The sequence below is a fragment of the Stegostoma tigrinum genome, chromosome 6, assembly GCF_030684315.1.
Source record: "Stegostoma tigrinum isolate sSteTig4 chromosome 6, sSteTig4.hap1, whole genome shotgun sequence".
Classification (NCBI taxonomy): Eukaryota; Metazoa; Chordata; class Chondrichthyes; order Orectolobiformes; family Stegostomatidae; genus Stegostoma; species Stegostoma tigrinum.
In genome coordinates this window covers 48,489,599-48,508,571 of record NC_081359.1, presented here as the reverse complement: position 1 = coordinate 48,508,571, position 18,973 = coordinate 48,489,599, and the positions used below count along the sequence as shown (strand labels likewise).

At 42.6% G+C, this 18,973-nt stretch overlaps 1 protein-coding gene across 1 annotated transcript in view; it reads left to right on the top strand.

The window, feature by feature from the left end:
* LOC125453468 (deuterosome assembly protein 1-like) overlaps nt 1-18,973 on the top strand; it is a 133,521-nt gene that overhangs the window by 28,626 nt on the left and 85,922 nt on the right. Inside the window, exon 2 of the mRNA XM_048533114.2 lies at nt 6,336-6,392. Coding sequence (XP_048389071.1) covers nt 6,349-6,392 — 44 coding nt within the window. The 5' untranslated portion in view covers nt 6,336-6,348. The remainder of the gene's footprint in view (nt 1-6,335; nt 6,393-18,973) is intronic.

Genomic DNA, 18,973 nt, shown 5'->3' with positions numbered 1-18,973 from the left:
CACTAGGCTGACTGATCTAAGTGGATTTTCCCTATTTTGAACATTTAATATTTACAGTCCTCCAGCTTTGTGGTGTCACAACCATTTCTAAGAAGAATTGTGGCCAGACCCTCCTATTATTCTACTCTTGTACAGCAAAACAGGATGATTCAAGTAACTACTTTTGACTTTGAGTCCTATAAGACATTCAAGTGCTTGGTTTTTCTTTAGTCTGTCAAATTTTCCTTTATGGCCACCTTCTTTACAGTGACATTAGCAGTGTATTTTTTTTGTTTGGTGACCATTTAACTGCACTAACTTGTAGGGGGGGGAAGATCACCAGTTCATCCAAGTTCGCTATATGGCAATGGAGTTGAGAGAACATTTTGTTTGCAAAAAATTTTTCTCCGCCATTCAAAAGATTGATATGAATTAATTATTCATTGAATACTTCAGCCATAGTTTCTACCACAGCAAGGAAGATTTTATAGCTCATAAATTGCTTTAGCCTTCCTTTTACTATTGCTTAAAAGGTTTCAATGTTAGCTTTTATTTCCCTACTAATCCATTTTCATTGTTCTTCAGTTCTTCCCAGCTCTGAGCTTGTTTCACTTATTATGAAACTAAAATGGATCGTAAACCTCAGCTTCTATTTGATTTCTTTTTCATCCATCACTTTTCAAACAAGGGAGCTCTAACTTTGGACACTTTTTAAAATTTGTGGGAATGTCTAGTTGGTTTTGAATTGTCACCTCTTTGAGATTCTCCTATTCTTTTGCAGTTTTAACTTTGCCTGTGATTTCAAATCGGGGGCGGGGGGGGGGGGGGTCTAACTCTTTCTTTTATTTTTTTAAAATCCGTGTAAATAGTCCCCTTACGTTGGAGTACTTTTACAATTAATAGAAATGGGCAAAGAGAGAGTACTACTCTAAACCTAGTAATATTTGATCTGTTTCCAAATATTCTTTCTATGAAACATGCTCCACTTGTTGCACTTCAGTGCTGAGAACTAGGCCCAGCATTGCATTCTTTCTTGTGGGCTGAAACACACCAAGAAAATTCTCTTAACTATTTCTGGAGCTCCTTCCACTTGGTTCTTGCACTGTAATCTTCCAACTCTATATATCTCAATATAAGGAGCCTTCAACTATCTCTACACAGTCAAGCATCAGACACAGCTATATGATTGTATCATATTCAATCTGGTTTACAAATGGCATAAGGAAGGAGTTTGTGTTCATACGCAACAAGATAGTGACAACATTTGGGCTTGGGCTGATGAGTGCCAAGAAACACTTGTGCTGCTACAAATGCCAGATAATGACCATTTCTAAGAGAATCTAGTAGTTTTCCCTTCACTTCCACTGACACTTCTCTTGCAGAATTCCCCTAGCACCGTGACTCCACAAAGCTCTTTTCACACAAAAAAATCACAAGTCAAAATCTAAGTGCAACTCCAACGGCAGGTGATGTTTGATATCATCTAAGATAAAGCAACCTGCTTGATTGGTGTTCCATCCACTACTCTAGGAGATTTACTGTAGCAACTGCAGCAACTGCCCCACAGAACATTCCAGAGTACCTTCCAAATCTCTGCCACCTAGAAGGAAAAGAGCAGCTGATGCATCTGGAAACTACCAGCTGCAAGCTCCCCTCCATGCAATATGCCATCCTGGCCTAGTACTATTTTGTCATCCTTTCACTGTTGCTGGGTTAAAATCCTGAAACTTCCTCCTTGATATCATTGAAGGTATCTCTGCACTTCAGGGACTGCAGTGGTTTAAGAAGACAGGTTACCACTACTTCTAGAATCATACAGAAGATATCTTCAACAACGAAAGAACTAGTCTAAATCTACACGAGTCCCATTTTTAGGCATTCGGCCCGTAGCCTTTGTCATGACATTAAGTGCTCGGCTAAGTAAACGTTTTAAAGGTTGAGGTTTCCTTCCTCAACTATCCTTTCCAAGCAGCGGATTCCAGATTCCCACCACCCTTTTGGGAAGGTGGGAAATTTTCCTCATGTCCCCTCTAAACCTCCTGCCTTTCACCTTTGTGAAATTCTATCCCCTTGTTATTGACCCTTCAACTAAGGAGAACAGTTGCTTTCTATTCACCCTGTGTCCGTTATTCTTATACACCTTGATTTGGTCCCCTCTCAGCCTTTGCTGTTCAGAGGAAAATGACAAGCCTGTTCAGCCTCACTTCATAGCCAAATTGCTCTATCCCAGGCAACATCCTTGTGAATCTCCTCTGTACCTACTCCAACACAATTATATCCTTCCTATAGGGCGGTGACCAGAACCGCATGCAATTCTCCAGCTGTTGCCTAGCCAAAGTCCTGTACATAACCTCTCTGCTCTTAATCTATGCCAGAACCGATAAAACCAAGTGACCTCATATACCTTCTTAACCACACTATTAACCTGACCTACTCTTTTTTTTAGATTTAACTTATTCCGGTCACATGTACCTAAGTGCAGTGAAGTTTTTTGTTTTGCATGCAGTACAAGCAGATCATAATGTGCAAGGACACACAGATCATAGGGTGATTAACCAGAGCAAGGCAGACAAGTTACAGCTGCATAGGTGATGTACAAAAAAAAATGAGATCAACCATGAGATTTGAAATTTGAGGTCCCTTCAACAGTCTCTTAACAGCAGGGAAGAAGCTGATCTTGAACCTGTTATGTATGTTTAAGTGTTTGTATTTCCTCTCTGATGAAAGAAGTTGGAAGAGATTATAACTGGGATGGGAGGGGCCTTTTATAATATTGACTGCCTTTCCATGGCAACGAGAAGTGAGGATGGTGTCAATGGATGGGAGGTTGGCTTGCATGTTGGTCTGAGCTGTATTCACAACATTCTATAGTTTCTTCTGGTCTTGGGCAGAGCAACTGCGTACCAACCAGTGATGCATTTAGTTAGATGCACCATAGAAAACATTCTGCAAAAATTGGTATGGGTCCTTGTGGACAAGCTCAATTTCCTTAGTCTCCTGGGGAAGAAGAGGTGTTGTTGTGCTTTCATGTGACCACATCAATGTGGTCCCAGACAGGTTGGTTGTTGTCACTCCTAGAAACTTGACACTCTCGACCATTTCCACTCACTTCCAGGGTCCAAATATGGATTTTACCAGTTTCAAAATCTCCCCACCCCTGGCCTCATTGCATGACTTACCCTCCCTCTCATCCATGCTTCTTTGACCTGACACAACCTGTCCATCTTCTCTCCTACCTATCTGCCACTCCCACCTCACTGACCAATCCCATCCACTACCTACATGCAGTCACCTATCACCATCCCACCTACCTTCCCCAACCCCACCCCTCCTCCGTCTATTTATTTCTGAGGTCCACTCCCCCTTGTAATTTCTGAAGAAGGGTCCTGATCTGAAACATTACCTTTCTTGTTCCTCTGCTGCCTGGCCTGCTATATTCCACCAGCTCTACACTTTGTTACCTCTGACTCCAGCATCTGCAGTTCTTGCTATCTCAAGAAAGAGAGCACTTGCATCAATCTTTTCTGACAGATACATGTACTGTTGTAACACTGACAGCTTCAAAAATCAGAATTTGAGCTCCTCCAGCTGATGCTTTCTGCGCAATTGATTGCCCAGGGCACCAGCAACATCCCAGAGTTCTTGTATGACTTTTTTAGTGCTTACTGATGCTACTGAATGCTGGTAATGGAGTAAGTTAGTATTTTTGGATGTGGTGCCAACAGAGGAGTTGCTTTGCCCTGGATAATATCAAGTTTCTTGAGTATTGTTGCTGCTCTTCCAGGTAAGTGCGAAGTATTGACTTGTGCCTTGTAGGAGGTAGGTAGGCTTTGTAGAGTCAGGGCCTGAATTATTCACTGCTGGATTCCTAGCCTTTAGCCTCTGACCTGCTGTTTGAAGCCACAGTATTTCTTTGGCTAGTTCGGTTTGGTTTAAGGTACCTCAGGATGTTGTTAGTGGTGGAATTCTTGGTGGTAAGGCTATTGAATGTCAAGAGGTGCAGGTTAGATTCTATCCTATTGAACATGGTCATTAACTGGCACTCACTTGGCACAAATGTTACTTGTCACTTAATGCTCCTTTATCTAGATGTTGTCTTGGACTTGCTGCATTTAGATGTGGACTATGTCAATAGCTGAGAAGGCAGGAATGGTGTAGAGGATTTCCTACTCATCAGCGAAGATGCCCACTTCTGAACTGTTGATGGAAAGTCATTGATAAAACAGCTGAAGATAGTTGGACCTAGAACACGAGCCTGAGGGTCACTTGCAGCGATGTCCTGGAGCTCAGATAATTGACCTGCAGCAATCACTTTCCTTTTAGGTAAGTTTTCCTTAAGTAAGTTTCCAACCAGCAAAGAGCTTTTCCATTAAGTCTAAAGTTGCTCGGGCTTCTTGATGCCATGCTTAGTCAAATGAGACCTTGATGTCAAGGGTAATCACTCTCATCTCACCTCTGAAATTCAACTCCTTTTGTCCATATTTGGAACAGGATGTAATGAGGTCACGAGCTCAGCAGTGTGGTAGTCCCGAAGATCCTTGCACTTTCTTGTGGAGAGCAACACTTACTTTCCTGAAGCAAAATAACAGATGGTTATGAGCCCAGATCTGTGAGGAAAAGTCATCACCCTATCTTTAAATTTACGACCGAATTCTGCCAGTTGTATCCGCTGCCAGTCCCCTTCCCTACCTTCCCCTGACATCTAGCTTGGTATACTGTGATATGTTGGTTGATTTGATTTTTCTGAATGACTTTCACATTTAAATATACGAAAGTTGATGCAGCTTTTCACAAATTATTCTGCTTTCTATGCATCCCGAAGGAGAAAGATGTTTTAAAAAGAACAGTGATGCTTGGAAATGAGATCACTGATCATATTAGAGCTCCATTTTGAGGACAAATCAAATTAGTACTGTAATTTGCCAGCTTCCTTCCCCCTCTAGGAAGCTAATGCTCCACTGCTACCATGTGTACCAAAAGCACAGAAGTTTTAATTCTGGTATTGCTCTTCTCTAAGATGATATGCTAAAACAAACTGGAGAATCTTGTCCAGTTGCAGATAGGATGCTATCTGGTCCTTTGGCATTGCCTGTGTTCTTCTGCACTGTCTGACTACTTGGCCCAAAGCTAAGAGTTCAAATTCCTTTTCCTTCTGTTGGTTAAACTGTAAACTTAGGCTGATGTGGCCCTGCCTACGTAGAGTTGTTTGGGGTTGAGGCTTTAGATAATTGTTTTGATGTCGTCCACGGTCCTAAACAAGGCTCGACTTAAGTTGTGTAGTGGGAGTTTGATTTAGGAGGGGCTATTTGAGATGCTGAAAATATAAAACCTCTTGTGGATAATGATCATTCCCAGTCTCTTTAACAGCCCGGTCCTGCACACAGTCAGTTCTTTCGACTTGCAGAAAATGAATAGGGCTCTAATTGGCCAAGTATTTGTCCTGCTCAGACAGGCCGTACGTGGACATTATTTTTAGACCATGTAGCAGAGATATTGTTAACCAGGACATATGCATTTAAAATAATTTGTAGATTTAAAGGGGAGCAGAGGAGCATTCTCTTGACAAAGAGGATGATGGGGGCCTGGAAGTAGTTGTACAGAAGGATAGTAGATACAGAGACACTTCACGTTTAAAGTGGAATTTGGAAAAGCCTTCCAAATGTCATAACTTACAAGGCTGTGGAACAATAGTTGGAAAATGAGATTGAGCAACATAGCCTCCAGAGACAGAATTGATCAAATGCCTTCCTCTTTCTTTGTCATAACTTTTCCATGTTTTTAAAATCCTTGAATTATTATACAACAGAAGGAAGTTGTTCAGTCCTTTGTGTTTTACTGGCTTTCTATGACTCCCTACCACTCCCCCTTTTTTTCTCACAGCCCTATAAATCACTTCAGAAGCTATTAATGAGTCTGCATTGACACAGTCTTAGGTTGTGCATTCCTGATTATCCCCATTTGCATCGTGCTTTCAAATTTCCTTTTGAAATTCTTAAGTTTTCTCTTTTTCCAGTTGCTTTGAATATATGTCCTCAGCTCCTCGCGTTTCCACAAAAGGAAGTAGTTTCTCCACATCTATTCTGACAAATTCTTCATTGATTTTTAATTCTTCCAACAAAGTACTATCTTTGTTAGTCTGTCCATGTGATTGAGATATCTCCTCCCCAAATTGATTCTCAAGTCTTTTCTGGACTTGTTTTAATGCATCTTGATTCATCTTCAAGTGTTGTGTCCAGGATTAACAACTCCAGTTACAGCTATTCATAATGGTATTTAAAAAAAATTAATGATTCAATCTAGACTATTATTATTTCAGTACGTCTGTGTCCAATTGATTTATACTTTTTGTTTTCTAGACTAATTGCTACAATGGAGGAACTAATACAAGGATTGGAGAAGAATAGTCAACTACGGTATGCACTTTTGCTTTATTTCTCTGTGCATTTAAAATGTATCATGATAGTGCAGGTACTTCTCCTGTAATGCAATAGTTGTGTTCTTGTTTGACTTCACACTATAGAAAATCGCACTGTAAGAAATCACTGTAGAAAATTGCATTATCGGGAAATTGCTATACCTGCACAGCCAAAGTTCATTATCCAAACAACACCCACTATTCAGTAATTGCATTATAGCTAATTTGCATTAACAAAATATGCATTGTAGCAGAACTAGTATAGCTAAAAAGTCAGACAAATTGGTTTTTGTGTGTTTTAAAATACTGGATATTAAGTTAGGTCTAATGGTATGGTCTCTGGATCAGTAGTCCAGTGACATAGAAAATGTCTACGGACAAAATGCTAGAGAAAAGCAGTAGGTTTGTGGAGAGAGAAGTGGAGTTAACATTTTGAGACCAGTGTGACTTCCTCCGAACAGTTGCGTTGGGAACCTGGGTTCAAATCCAACCATAGCAGATGGTGGAATTTGAATTCTTTAAAAATCTAATGATAACCATGAAACCATTGTCAGTAAAAACCCACCTGGTGAACCAGATGAAACTGTCATCCCTACCTGGTCCGGCCTAAATATGACTCCAGCCCTGCAGCAGTGCAGTTGAATTATAACTGGCCTCTGGCTTGCTAGGTATTTCAATCAGTAGTATCAACTGCTAGAAAGGGAAAAAGGCTGAAACCAGGTGCACCACCTGGCGTTAACTAAGGCATCCAGAATGACAACAGCAAACGCAACACTGTCGACCCTTCAAAGTCCTCATTATTATCATTCTGAGGACAAGTGTTAAAATCGGGGAAAGCTATCTGTCAGACTTCTCGAGCAACAGGCTGATTCATAGACGTAGATCTTATACACTGTGTTCCTGACAAAATAATCACCATCCCTTGATATGCATAGCTACTAACTGAGCTGGTTGAGTCCCAAAGAGTTTGGCTGCTGGACGTTGTGGGCCATCAGCAGCAGCCAAATTGTACTCTAACAAAATCTGCAACTTCATGGCCTGGCATTTCCCTTGCTTGACCATTGCCAGGATTACTGCTTGGTTTAATGAAGATTGCAAAAGAGCTCTCCTGAGAAAATGAGGCTTCAATCTGGTGAAGCAACAAATCAGGACTACATAGAACGTTACAGCACAGTACAGGCCCTTCGGCCCTCGACGTTGTGCCAACCTGTCATACCGATCTGAAGCCCATCTAACCTACACTATTCCATGTACATCCATATGCTTGTCCAATGATGACTTAAATGTACTTAAAGTTGGCAAATCTATGACCGTTGCAGGCAAAGCGTTCCATGACCATTGCAGGCAAAGCGTTCCATTCCCTTACTACTCTCTGAGTAAAGATACTACCTCTGACATCTGTCCTATATCTTTCACCCCTCAATTTAAAGCTATGCCCCCTCGTGCTTGCCATCACCATCCTAGGAAAAAGGCTCTCCCTATCCACGCTATCTAACCCTCTGATTATTTTATATGTCTCAATTAAGTCACCTCTCAACCTTCTTCTCTCTAACGAAAACAGCCTCAAGTCTCTCAGTCTTTCCTCGTAAGACCTTCCCTCCATACCAGGCAACATCCTAGTAAATCTCCTCTGCACCCTTTCCAAAGCTTCCACATCCTTCTTATAATGCGGTGACCAGAACTGTACGCAATACTCCACGTGTGGCTGCACCAGAATTTTGTACAGCTGCAGCATAACCTCTTAGTTCCGGAACTCGATCCCTCTATTAATAAAAACTAAAACACTGTATGCCTTCTTAACAGCCCTGTCAACCTGGGTGGCAACTTTCAAGGATCTGTGTACATGGACACCGAGATCTCTCTGCTCATCTACATTACCAAGAATATTACCATTAGCCCAGTACTTTGCATTCCAGTTACTCCTACCAAAGTGCATCACCTCACACTTGTCCACATTAAACTCCATTTGCCACCTTTCTGCCCAGCTCTGCAGCTTATCTATGGCTCTCTGCAACCTACAGCATCCTTCGTCACTATCCACAACTCCACCGATCTTAGTGTCATCTGCAAATTTACTAACCCATCCTTCTACGCCCTCATCCAGGTCATTTATAAAAATGACAAACAGCAGTGGCCCAAACACCGACCCTTGCAGAACACCACTAGTAACTGGTCTCCAGGATGAACATTTCCCATCAACTACCACCCTCTGTCTTCTTTCAGCAAGCCAATTTCTGATCCAAACTGCTATATCTCCCACAATCCCATTCCTCTGCATTTTGTACAATAGGGGAATCTTATCGAACGCCTTGCTGAAATCCATATACACCACATTAACCGGTTTACTCTCATCTACCTGTTTGGTCACCTTCTCAAAGAACTCAATAAGGTTTGTGAGGCACGACCTACCCTTCACAAAACCATGCTGACTATCCCTAATCAATTTATTCTTTTCTAGATGATTGTAAATCCTATCCCTTATAGCCTTTTCCAACACTTTACCAACAACTGAAGTAAGGCTCACTGGTCTATAATTACCAGGGTTGTCTCTATTTCCCTTCTTGAACAGGGGAACCACATGTGCTATCCTCCAGTCATCTGGCACTATTCCTGTAGACACTGACGAGTTAAAGATCAATGCCAAAGGCTGGGCAATCTCCTCCCTGGCTTCCCAGAGGATCCTAGGGTAAATCCCATCCGGCCCAGGGGACTTATCTATCTTCACACTTCATACTACTTGCATGCTAAATTGTTTAATAGTTAGAATCCATAACTAGGGAAATAATAAACAGGACTTTTGGAAGGCCAAAATACAATCCATTAGAGCATGGTATTATGAAGGGTAAATCATGTTTGACAAATTTGCTGGATTCCTTGAAGATGTAACAAGCAAAGTGGATAATGGGAGTCCTGTAGATGTAGTATATCTGGACTTTGAAAAGGCATTTGATAAGGTGCTTCACACAAGCTAAGATCATATGTAGTTAGGATTAATTTATTAGCTTGAACAGAGGATCGGCTAATTGATTAGCCGACAAAAGGGATAAATGGGTCTTCTTTTGTTTGGCAATCTAAGTTAGCAGGGAGCTGCAGAGTTCGGTTCTCAGGATCCCAACTAATTAAAATTTATTTTGGTAATGTAGATGCAAGTCTAGATTGGACAGCAACCAAATTTGCAGATGGCACTAAAAAGGTGGGAATGAATAAATAAGAAATTGACAAGAAATGGAAAATTTTGAAAATCTCGGATTTTCTGGCAGCATCTGTGGAGAAAGAGTTAATGTTTAAGGTCCAGTGACATTTATTCAAAAACTACTTCAGAACAGTTCTTCGGTTTTTGGTAAATTAATTATGGTCAGGTTAGGTGAATGGGCCAAAATTTGGCAGATGGCATTTAACATGGATAACAGTGAGGTTATCCATTTTTGTCAGAAGAATTAAAAAGGCAACTAACTTAAATGGAGAGAAACGTCAAAACACTTTGGTGCAGATGGATCTGGGTGTCCTTGTGCATGAGTTGCAGAAAATTTGTCTGCACTTGGAGCAAGAATGGAGAGAAAATGAAATGTTAATGTTGTGGCTTAAAAATCTAAAAGGAGAGAAGTGATATTGCAATTGTACAAGACATTGGTGCGATCAAACGTGGAGCAGTGTTCTTCTAACTTCCTTTAACGGCTGCAGGGGCGTCCAAAGCCCACGTATTTCAGCACTTTTGGAATTTGCATAGATTGGCTCAGTGATTAGCACTGTTGCCTGATAGAGCCAAGGACCCGGGTTCAGTTCCACCCTTGGCCCTTATGGAGTCTGTGCAAACTCTGTAAGACCATAAGACATAGGAGTGGAAGTAAGGCCATTCGGCCCATCATGTCCACTCCGCCATTTAAATCATGGCTGATGGGCATTTCAACTCCACTTCCCTGCACTCTCCCCGTAGCCCTTGATTCCTTCTGAGATCAAGAATTTGTCAATCTCCGCCTTGAAGGCATCCAACGTCCCGGCCTCCGCTGCACTCCATGGCAATGAATTCCACAAGCCCACCACTCTCTGGCTGAAGAAATGTCATCTCATTTCAGTTTTAAATTTACCCCCTCTAACTTTAAGGCTGTGCCCACGGGTCCTAGTCTCCCCGCCTAAACTCCGTATAGACATTCTTCCCGTGTCTGTGTGGGTTTCCACTAGGTGCTCTGGTTTCCTCCCACAATCCAAAGATTGCATGTTAGGTGGATTGGCTATGCTAAATTGCACGTAGTGCTCAGGGATGTGCTGGCTAGGTGGATTAGTCATGGAAATGTAGGGGTGCCAGGGATAAGGTAGGGGGATGACTCTGGGTGGATTTCTGTTTGGAAGGCTGATAAGGACCTGTTGGGCCAAATGGCCTGTTTCTACACTGCAGGATCCTATGGTTCTGTTCTTGTTTCTGAGCACAGTCTGCAAGTTTTCTTTGAAGAACTCACCATCCTGACTTGCAAGTATAGCACTGTTTCTTCAGTGTCACTAGATTAAATCTTCAAGCTCCCTCCCTAATGATATCATAGGTGTAAGTTCATTAAATACTCTGCAGTGGTTCAAAAAGGCATCTTGCTACTACTTTATGGAAGAGAATTAAGGCTGAGCAATAGGTGTTGGTGCAGCCAGTATGCCCACATGTTGAGAATGAATTTTTTAAAAAGCCTTTTTCAGAATGATTCCCAATCATGAGAGTATTTCTGTTATGGATTAGACCAAAATCCCTAAAAATATATCAGAATCTCAACCCTAACTTATTTCATTTAAAGGTAAGTGTAAAGGGCTGTTTTCAAGGTATGATTCAATTGGTCCATGACTGGGCTTGAAGAAAAACAGTTAAGTACAAACAAAAAGAAAAAAATGGCATAACTTTAACTCTATTGAAAAATCTTAACAGAATAATAGATTATTTAACAGCTAATCATCAACTGTTCCAAAATGGCAGCATTCCATAAACATAGACTTCACAAAGGCAAATTCAGCAAAACATATTGTCCTTACGTGCTATCTCCCTCATCCAGGAGAAAGGACCATTGTTTATTTCAATCTAGCAGCAGAGAGACAGAGCTGTACTTATTAGTTTTGGCAGCCAGCCCCAAACTCCAACTGAACCTAAAACCTTGTGGATGTATGAGTCTGACTCCACCCACTCATACTTCTTTCATCTAATTTGTTTTTTTAATGCTTGGAGGTCAGAGCTGTTTATTCCCTGCTTCTGAAGCAGACGTTCCAGTGGCAACACCTGCAAAAAGGAAATGTAGGAGATGATGGACTCTCTAGGGAATAGAGCACAGACAGCCATGTTTCTGAGACTGGCTCCACTGTAATGAGGAAACTGTAATATTCCAAGTGATTAATGTGTGATAGAGGACTCTGTCGTCAGGGTCACAGACTCATTTTTGCAGCCATCAGTGAGACATCAGAATCGTGTGTTTGCTCCCTGGTGCCAAGGTCAAGGATGCCTCTGAGAAGGTGCAGAATATTAAAGGGGAAAGTGACCAGTAGGAAGCTGTTGTGCATGTTGATACTACAACATAGGAAGAGAAATGGATAAATTTCTGAACAGAGAATATAGAAACTTTGGCAGAAGGTTGAAAAGTAGGTCTTGGAGCGTAGTAATATCCAGATTACTTCTAGTGAAGAGTAGGAATAAAGGACAGAGCGGATGAATGCCTGGCTGAGGAGCTGGTGTAGGGGGCAGGGATTCTCATTATTGGATCATCTCTTCTGAGGTGGAAATGACTAGTATAAGAAGGATGGATTGCACCTGAATTGGAAGGGGGCCAATATCCTGGCAGGGAGATTTGCTAGTGCTACTCGAGACTTTAAACTAGTAAGAGGGGGTGAGTGGGGTTGGACCCAAAGTGATAAGTCTGAAGCTGGTCCAGCTGAGAAGAGGAGCAAGTTGAGCAGTCAGGCCAGGCAAGACTAAGGTAGCTAATAAATTAGACTGCATTTGTTTCATGATGTGGCGGTGCTAGGGTTGGACTGGTTATGCAATGTCAAGATACACATGACACCAGGTTATAGTCCAACAGGTTTATTTGAAATCACCTGCCGAAGGAGTAGCACTCCAAAAACTTGATTTCAAATAGAGTCAGGCCCGAAAACGTCAGCTTTTGTGCTCCTGAGATGCTGCTTGGCCTGCTGTGTTCATCCAGCCTCACATTTTATTATCTTGGAATTCTCCAGCATCTGCAGTTCCCATTATCTCTCTCTTTCAAATAGATTTGTTGGGCTATAACCTGGTGTCGCGTGACTTCTGACTTTGCATTTATTTCAATGTAAGAGGCCTGCCAAGTAAGGCAGATGAACTTGGACATGTTTGGCAACATGGGACTGGGATATCATAGCTATTCCAACATGGCTCCAGGAAGGGCAAGACTGGCAAGTTAATGTTCCGGTGTATACATGCTTTGGGAAGGATGGAAAGGGATGCAAAAGAAGAGGGGAAGTGGCGTTTTTAATTAGGATAACATTGTGGCTGTACTTGGGGAGGGTACTTGGGGAGGATACTCCGGGAGTATGTCCAATTAAGTTATTTGGATGGATCTGAGAAATAAGGGATGATCACCTTTTTGAGATTGTACTGTATGTCCCCCTAGTAGTCAGTGGCAAATTGAGAAGCAAATTTACAAGATGATCTCTGATATCTGTAAGAATAATAGGAATGTAATGTTAAGGGATTTTAACTTTTCAAACATAGAGTGGGACTTCCACTGTTTTAAGGGCTTGGATGAAGAGGGATTTAAGTGCGTACAAGAACATTTTCAGATTCAGTATGTGGACATACCTGCTAGAAAGAAAGCAAAACTCAACCTTCTTATGGGATATAAGGCAGGGCAAGTGACTGAGGTGTCAGTGGGAGAGGAATTTTGGGACAGAGATTATAATTTTATTAGTTTTAATATAGTTGTAGAAAAGGATAGATATGACCGAAAACTTCAAGTTCTAAATTGGAGGAAAGCCAATTTGGATGGTGAAATAACTCTAAGGAGGTCAGTATCCCATCACCAAGTCATCCTTTACTTAAACATACACCATACAGGAACTCTATCCAGCTAGCTCAGACCTAGTCTCTAGCTTGAGGAGAATCCCTGAGATTCCAGTTTATATCTAAAGCCAGGATTCCCTGATTGGGACTGTTAACTGTTAGGGCGGCACGGCGGCTCAGTGGTTAGCACTGCAGCCTCACAGCACCAGGGACCCGGGTTCGATTCCAGCCTTGGGCAACTGTCTGTGTGGAGTTTGCACATTTTCCCCGTGTCTGCGTGGGTTTCCTCCGGGTGCTCTGGTTTCCTCCCAAAGTCCAAAGATGTGCAGGTGAGGTGGATCGGCCATGCTAAATTGCCCATAGTGTTCAGGGGTGTGTGGATTATAGGGGTATGGGTCTGAGTGGGATGCTTCAAGGGGTGGTGTGGACTTGTTGGGCCGAAGGGCCTGTTTCCACACTGTAGGGAATCTAATCTAGTCTAACCTGGGCCAATCAAGGAACTCATACTCAATGAGATCCACCTGGCCAGCCTCATTCCTATCACTACAGACGGTATTTAAGAACTTTGAAAAGTTGGCTGGGAGAGGCTATTCACAGGTAAAGAGACACTTGGAAAGTGGGAGGCCTTCAAAAATGAGGTAATAAGAGTCCAGAAGCAGTATGTTCCAGTTAGTGTGAAGGGCTAGGTCAGTAGATGTAGAGAATGCTTGATGATGAGAGAAGTTGAGGATTTGGTCAAGAAAAAGGAGGAGGCAAATGATGGGTATAGACAGCTGGGTTCACATGAATCCCTCAGAGTATTCTCAAGGGAAATCAGGAGAGCAGAAAGGAGACATGACATAGCTGTGGCAAATTGGGTTAAGGAGAATCCAAAAAGATTCTACAAATGTGTTAAGGGCAAAAGAGTAACTAGGGAGAGAATAGTGTCCCTTAATGATCAACAAGGCCATCTATGTATGAACTGCAGGAGATGAGTGAGATACTAAACTAATATTTTGTCAGAATTTATATGGAGAAGGACATGGAAGCTAGAGAACTTGGGGAAAAATACATAATAATATCTTAGTGCCTATATTACACAGAAGATGGTGCTGGATGTCTTTAAAGTACATAAAGTGGATAAATCCCTGAGACATGATCAGGTGTATCGTAGAAGCTTGTGTGAACTTGGGAAGGGATTGCTGGGCCCCTTTGCTGAGATATTTGCAACATCAACAGCCACAGGTGAGGAAGACTGGAGGATGGTTAATGAGGTGTCATTATTTAAGGGTGGTAAAGAAAAGCCAATGAGCCATACTTCGGTGAGCCCGATGTTCGTGGTGGCCAAGTTGTTTGGACGGAATCCTGAGGGACTGGATTGGTAGGCATTTGGAAAGGCAAGGATGGATTAGGAGTAGTCAACATGGCTTTGTGCGTGGGGAATTGTGTCTCACCAACTTGATTGAGATTTTTGAAGAAGTGACAAAGAAGATTCAAAGCAGAATGCAGATGTTGTCCATATGGACGACAGCAAGATATTTGACAAGGTTCCGCAAGGTAGACTGGTTAACAAGGTTAGATCATGTGGAGAGAGTTAATGGGAACTGCAGATGCTGGAGAATCCGAGATAATAAAATGTGAGGCTGGATGAACACAGCAGGCCAAGCAGCATCTCAGGAGCACAAAAGCTGACGTTTCGGGCCTAGACCCTTCATCAGAGAGGGGGATGTCTTCTCAACACATACCTCACACCCCGCCCCCGCCACAACCCCCCAAAGAAGATCCCCCTCGTTCTCACACACCACCCCACCAACCTCCGGATACAACGCATCATCCTCCGACACTTCCGCCATCTACAATCCGACCCCACCACCCAAGACATTTTTCCATCCCCACCCCTGTCTGCTTTCCGGAGAGACCACTCTCTCCGTGACTCCCTTGTTCGCTCCACACTGCCCTCCAACCCCACCACACCCGGCACCTTCCCCTGCAACCGCAGGAAATGCTACACTTGCCCCCACACCTCCTCCCTCACCCCTATCCCAGGCCCCAAGATGACATTCCACATTAAGCAGAGGTTCACCTGCACATCTGCCAATGTGGTATACTGCATCCACTGTACCTGGTGTGGCTTCCTCTACATTGGGGAAACCAAGCGGAGGCTTGGGGACCGCTTTGCAGAACACCTCCGCTCAGTTCGCAACAAACAACTGCACCTTCCAGTCGCAAACCATTTCCACTCCCCCTCCCATTCTCTTGATGACATGTCCATCATGGGCCTCCTGCAATGCCACAATGATGCCACCCGAAGGTTGCAGGAACAGCAACTCATATTCTGCCTGGGAACCCTGCAGCCTAATGGTATCAATGTGGACTTCACCAGTTTCAAAATCTCCCCTTCCCCCACCGCATCCCTAAACCAGCCCAGTTCGTCCCCTCCCCCCACTGCACCACACAACCAGCCCAGCTCTTCCCCTCCACCCACTGCATCCCAAAACCAGTCCAACCTGTCTCTGCCTCCCTAACCTGTTCTTCCTCTCACCCATCCCTTCCTCCCACCCCAAGCTGCACCCCCATCTACCTACTAACCTCATCCCACCTCCGTGACCTGTCCATCTTCCCTGGACTGACCTATCCCCTCCCTACCTCCCCACCTATACTCTCTCCACCTATCTTCTTTTCTCTCCACCTTCAGTCCGCCTCCCCCTCTCTCCCTATTTATTCCAGAACCCTCACCCCATCCCCCTCCCTGATGAAGGGTCTAGGCCCGAAACGTCAGCTTTTGTGCTCCTGAGATGCTGCTTGGCCTGCTGTGTTCATCCAGCCTCACATTTTATTATCTTAGATCGCGTGGAACCCAGGGCAAGCTAGCCATTTGGATACAAAATTGGCTAGACAGTAGGAGACAAGACGGTAGTGTAGAGTTTTTTTTCAGGCTGGAGGCCTGTGTCCAGCTGTGTGCCATAGTGACGGGAGCTGGGCCCACTGCTTTCTGTTATTTATATAAAGGATTTGGATGTGAATATAGAAGGAATGGTTAGTAAGTTTGCAGGTTACACAAAATTGACAGTGCAGTGGACAGAGAAGAATGTTGCCTCAGAGTACAATGGGATCTTGATCAGATGGAGTTTAATTTGGATAAATGAGGTGTTGCATTTTGGTAAGGCAGATCAGATCAGTGTAGGACTAATACGATTAATAATGAAGTCCTGGGGTGTGTTGCCAAACAAAGAGACCGTAGTGTACAAGTTCATGGTTCCTTGAAAGTGGAGCCACGGATAGACAGGCTAGTAAAGAAGGTGTTTGGTATGCTTGCTTCTATGGTCAGTGCATTGAGTATAGAAGTAGAGTGGTCATGTTGCAATTCTACAAAACATTGGTTAGGCCACTTTTGGCATACTGCATTCAGGGAAGGATGTTGTGAAACTTAAGGTTCAGGAAAGATATACGAGGATGTTTCCAAGGTAGGAGGATTTGAGCCATAGTCAAAGGCTGAATAGGCTGGGGCTATTTTTCTTGGAGCATCAGAGGCTGAGGGGTGACCTTATTGATGTTTATAAAATCATGAGAAGCATGGATCGGGTGAATAGCCAAGATCTTTTACCCAAAGTAGTCAGAGTCCAAAACTACAGTGTGTAGGTTTAAGGTGAGAAGGAAATGATTTAAAGGGGACCTAAGAGGCAATTTTTCCTTGGAATAAGGTATATGTATAGAATCAGTTACCAGAGGAAATGATGGAGAGTGTTACAAAATATAAAAGGCACCTGAATGAATAGGTACATAAATACAAAGGGCTTAGAGGGATATGGGCCAAATGCTGGAAAGTGGGCCCAGATTAATTTAGATTATCTAGTTGGCATGGACAAGTTGAACCAAAGGGTCTGGTTCCGTCCTGTACAACTCTATAACTGAGTCTGAGAGAGAATTTTTATTTTACAAAAAAATGTCATGAACAAAGAGCAAATGAGGGTGAATTTGTATTATTTTTGCTTTTTCCTCTCTGAAGCCCAAGACAGGTGATGTATTGCTTGATTTATTCCTTTTTTTCGTACTCCTTTCCCTAATTTACTCCTTGTCCCTTACTGAGCTTGACCAGAGGGTGTACATAAACAGTAATTTTCAGATTCCAATTTTTGAAATAAAGCTGCAGCAAAAACCTTTAAAATGGAATCAAAAATAGGTATTATTTACAAAAAATTGCAAACATGCAGGAATTTTTTTTTTGCTACTCCATCCATATACATGTCATATGACAGAAGTTACTGGTACTTGGGCTACTGGGAAAGTCATTAGGCTAGCAGTGTAGCTTTACCATCCCATTATATTGTGACAAGGTAACAAACATAAATGGATGCATGTTTTTATAATAATTAATATGTTAGTTGGAAGTCAGAAGCTCATCTCCGTGTCCTACTATACTTTAGCTGGAATATTTGTACCATGCAAAGGTTCAGAAGCTTCTGGAAATATGATCACATGACCAGTGTCAGCCATTTTGAGTGCAGAAAGGTTGTCCACTTTTTAAAGGAAACCACAACTGCTTGGTCTGTGAAGTGTTGTTTATTAAAACAGTTTGAACTTGGAGAGTACAGTTTTCTCTGGGATTTTCTCTTTAGCCATGATGACAAGAAATAAAAAGAAACCAGTCAAGACTTTCATGGCAATTAGATCGTTGACTGACTCTAAACCAAGCTATCTAAATGTAGAGAGATAGTGGGAGCTGCTGATGCTGGAGAGTCTGAGATAACACAGTGTGAAGCTGGATGAACACAGCAGGCCAAGCAGCATCAGAGGAGCAGGAAAGCTTGGCGTTTCGGGCCGGGACCCTTCTTGCTGCTTGGCCCACTGCGTTCATCCAACTTCACACTGTTATCTAAATGTAGAATTCAGTTAGCAAGATATAAAGCTCGCAGAAAAACAAAGTTTCAATCTGTCTCTTGGTACATTCTAATGCAGAGACTCTAGTCCACAGAAATTCCAGTCCCCCGTTTGCCTCTTTCTTTGGTGTGGATTGTGGAGACACTGCTGAATCCTTTCCATATCTCCCAATCTGAATTTATTCTTGAATCTGACAGCCTAAGTTCATTCATTTCAATATTACCTGCAGATCTGAACCAAATTCTCCTTCTTTCAAAACATGTAATTATACCATTCTGAGAACTGTATCACGCATTTATATCTGTGCCAGGTCACTGTTGTGCATGGCAGTGGTCCCTTACCAAGAAACATTGATGATAGCCATTTTGTTGTGCTTAAAACACCTAAGGCATCAGTCACAGCTACCATACTGACAACTACAACTATTCTTAAAGCTTCTGTTGGGGAGCCTTTAGCTATGGATTGTACTGGAGCTACCACTTACATGGCTAGTGTCAGAAATAGTTGGATTGGGGAGCTTCCTACTAAGGTAGTACCCATTGCTGTACCCTGTGTGCCCTGTTCTCTGTCTGTTCATATACTTTATACTTTAAAATAATAGTTGTCTTTCTCACCACTTGGTAATGGCTGCCAACTTAGCATGGTTACTTATAGCCGTTCCTACACTGTCTCTGAAATTGCTGTCCTTTTAGAGAACCTTTTCTGGATGGCTGCCTTTGGAC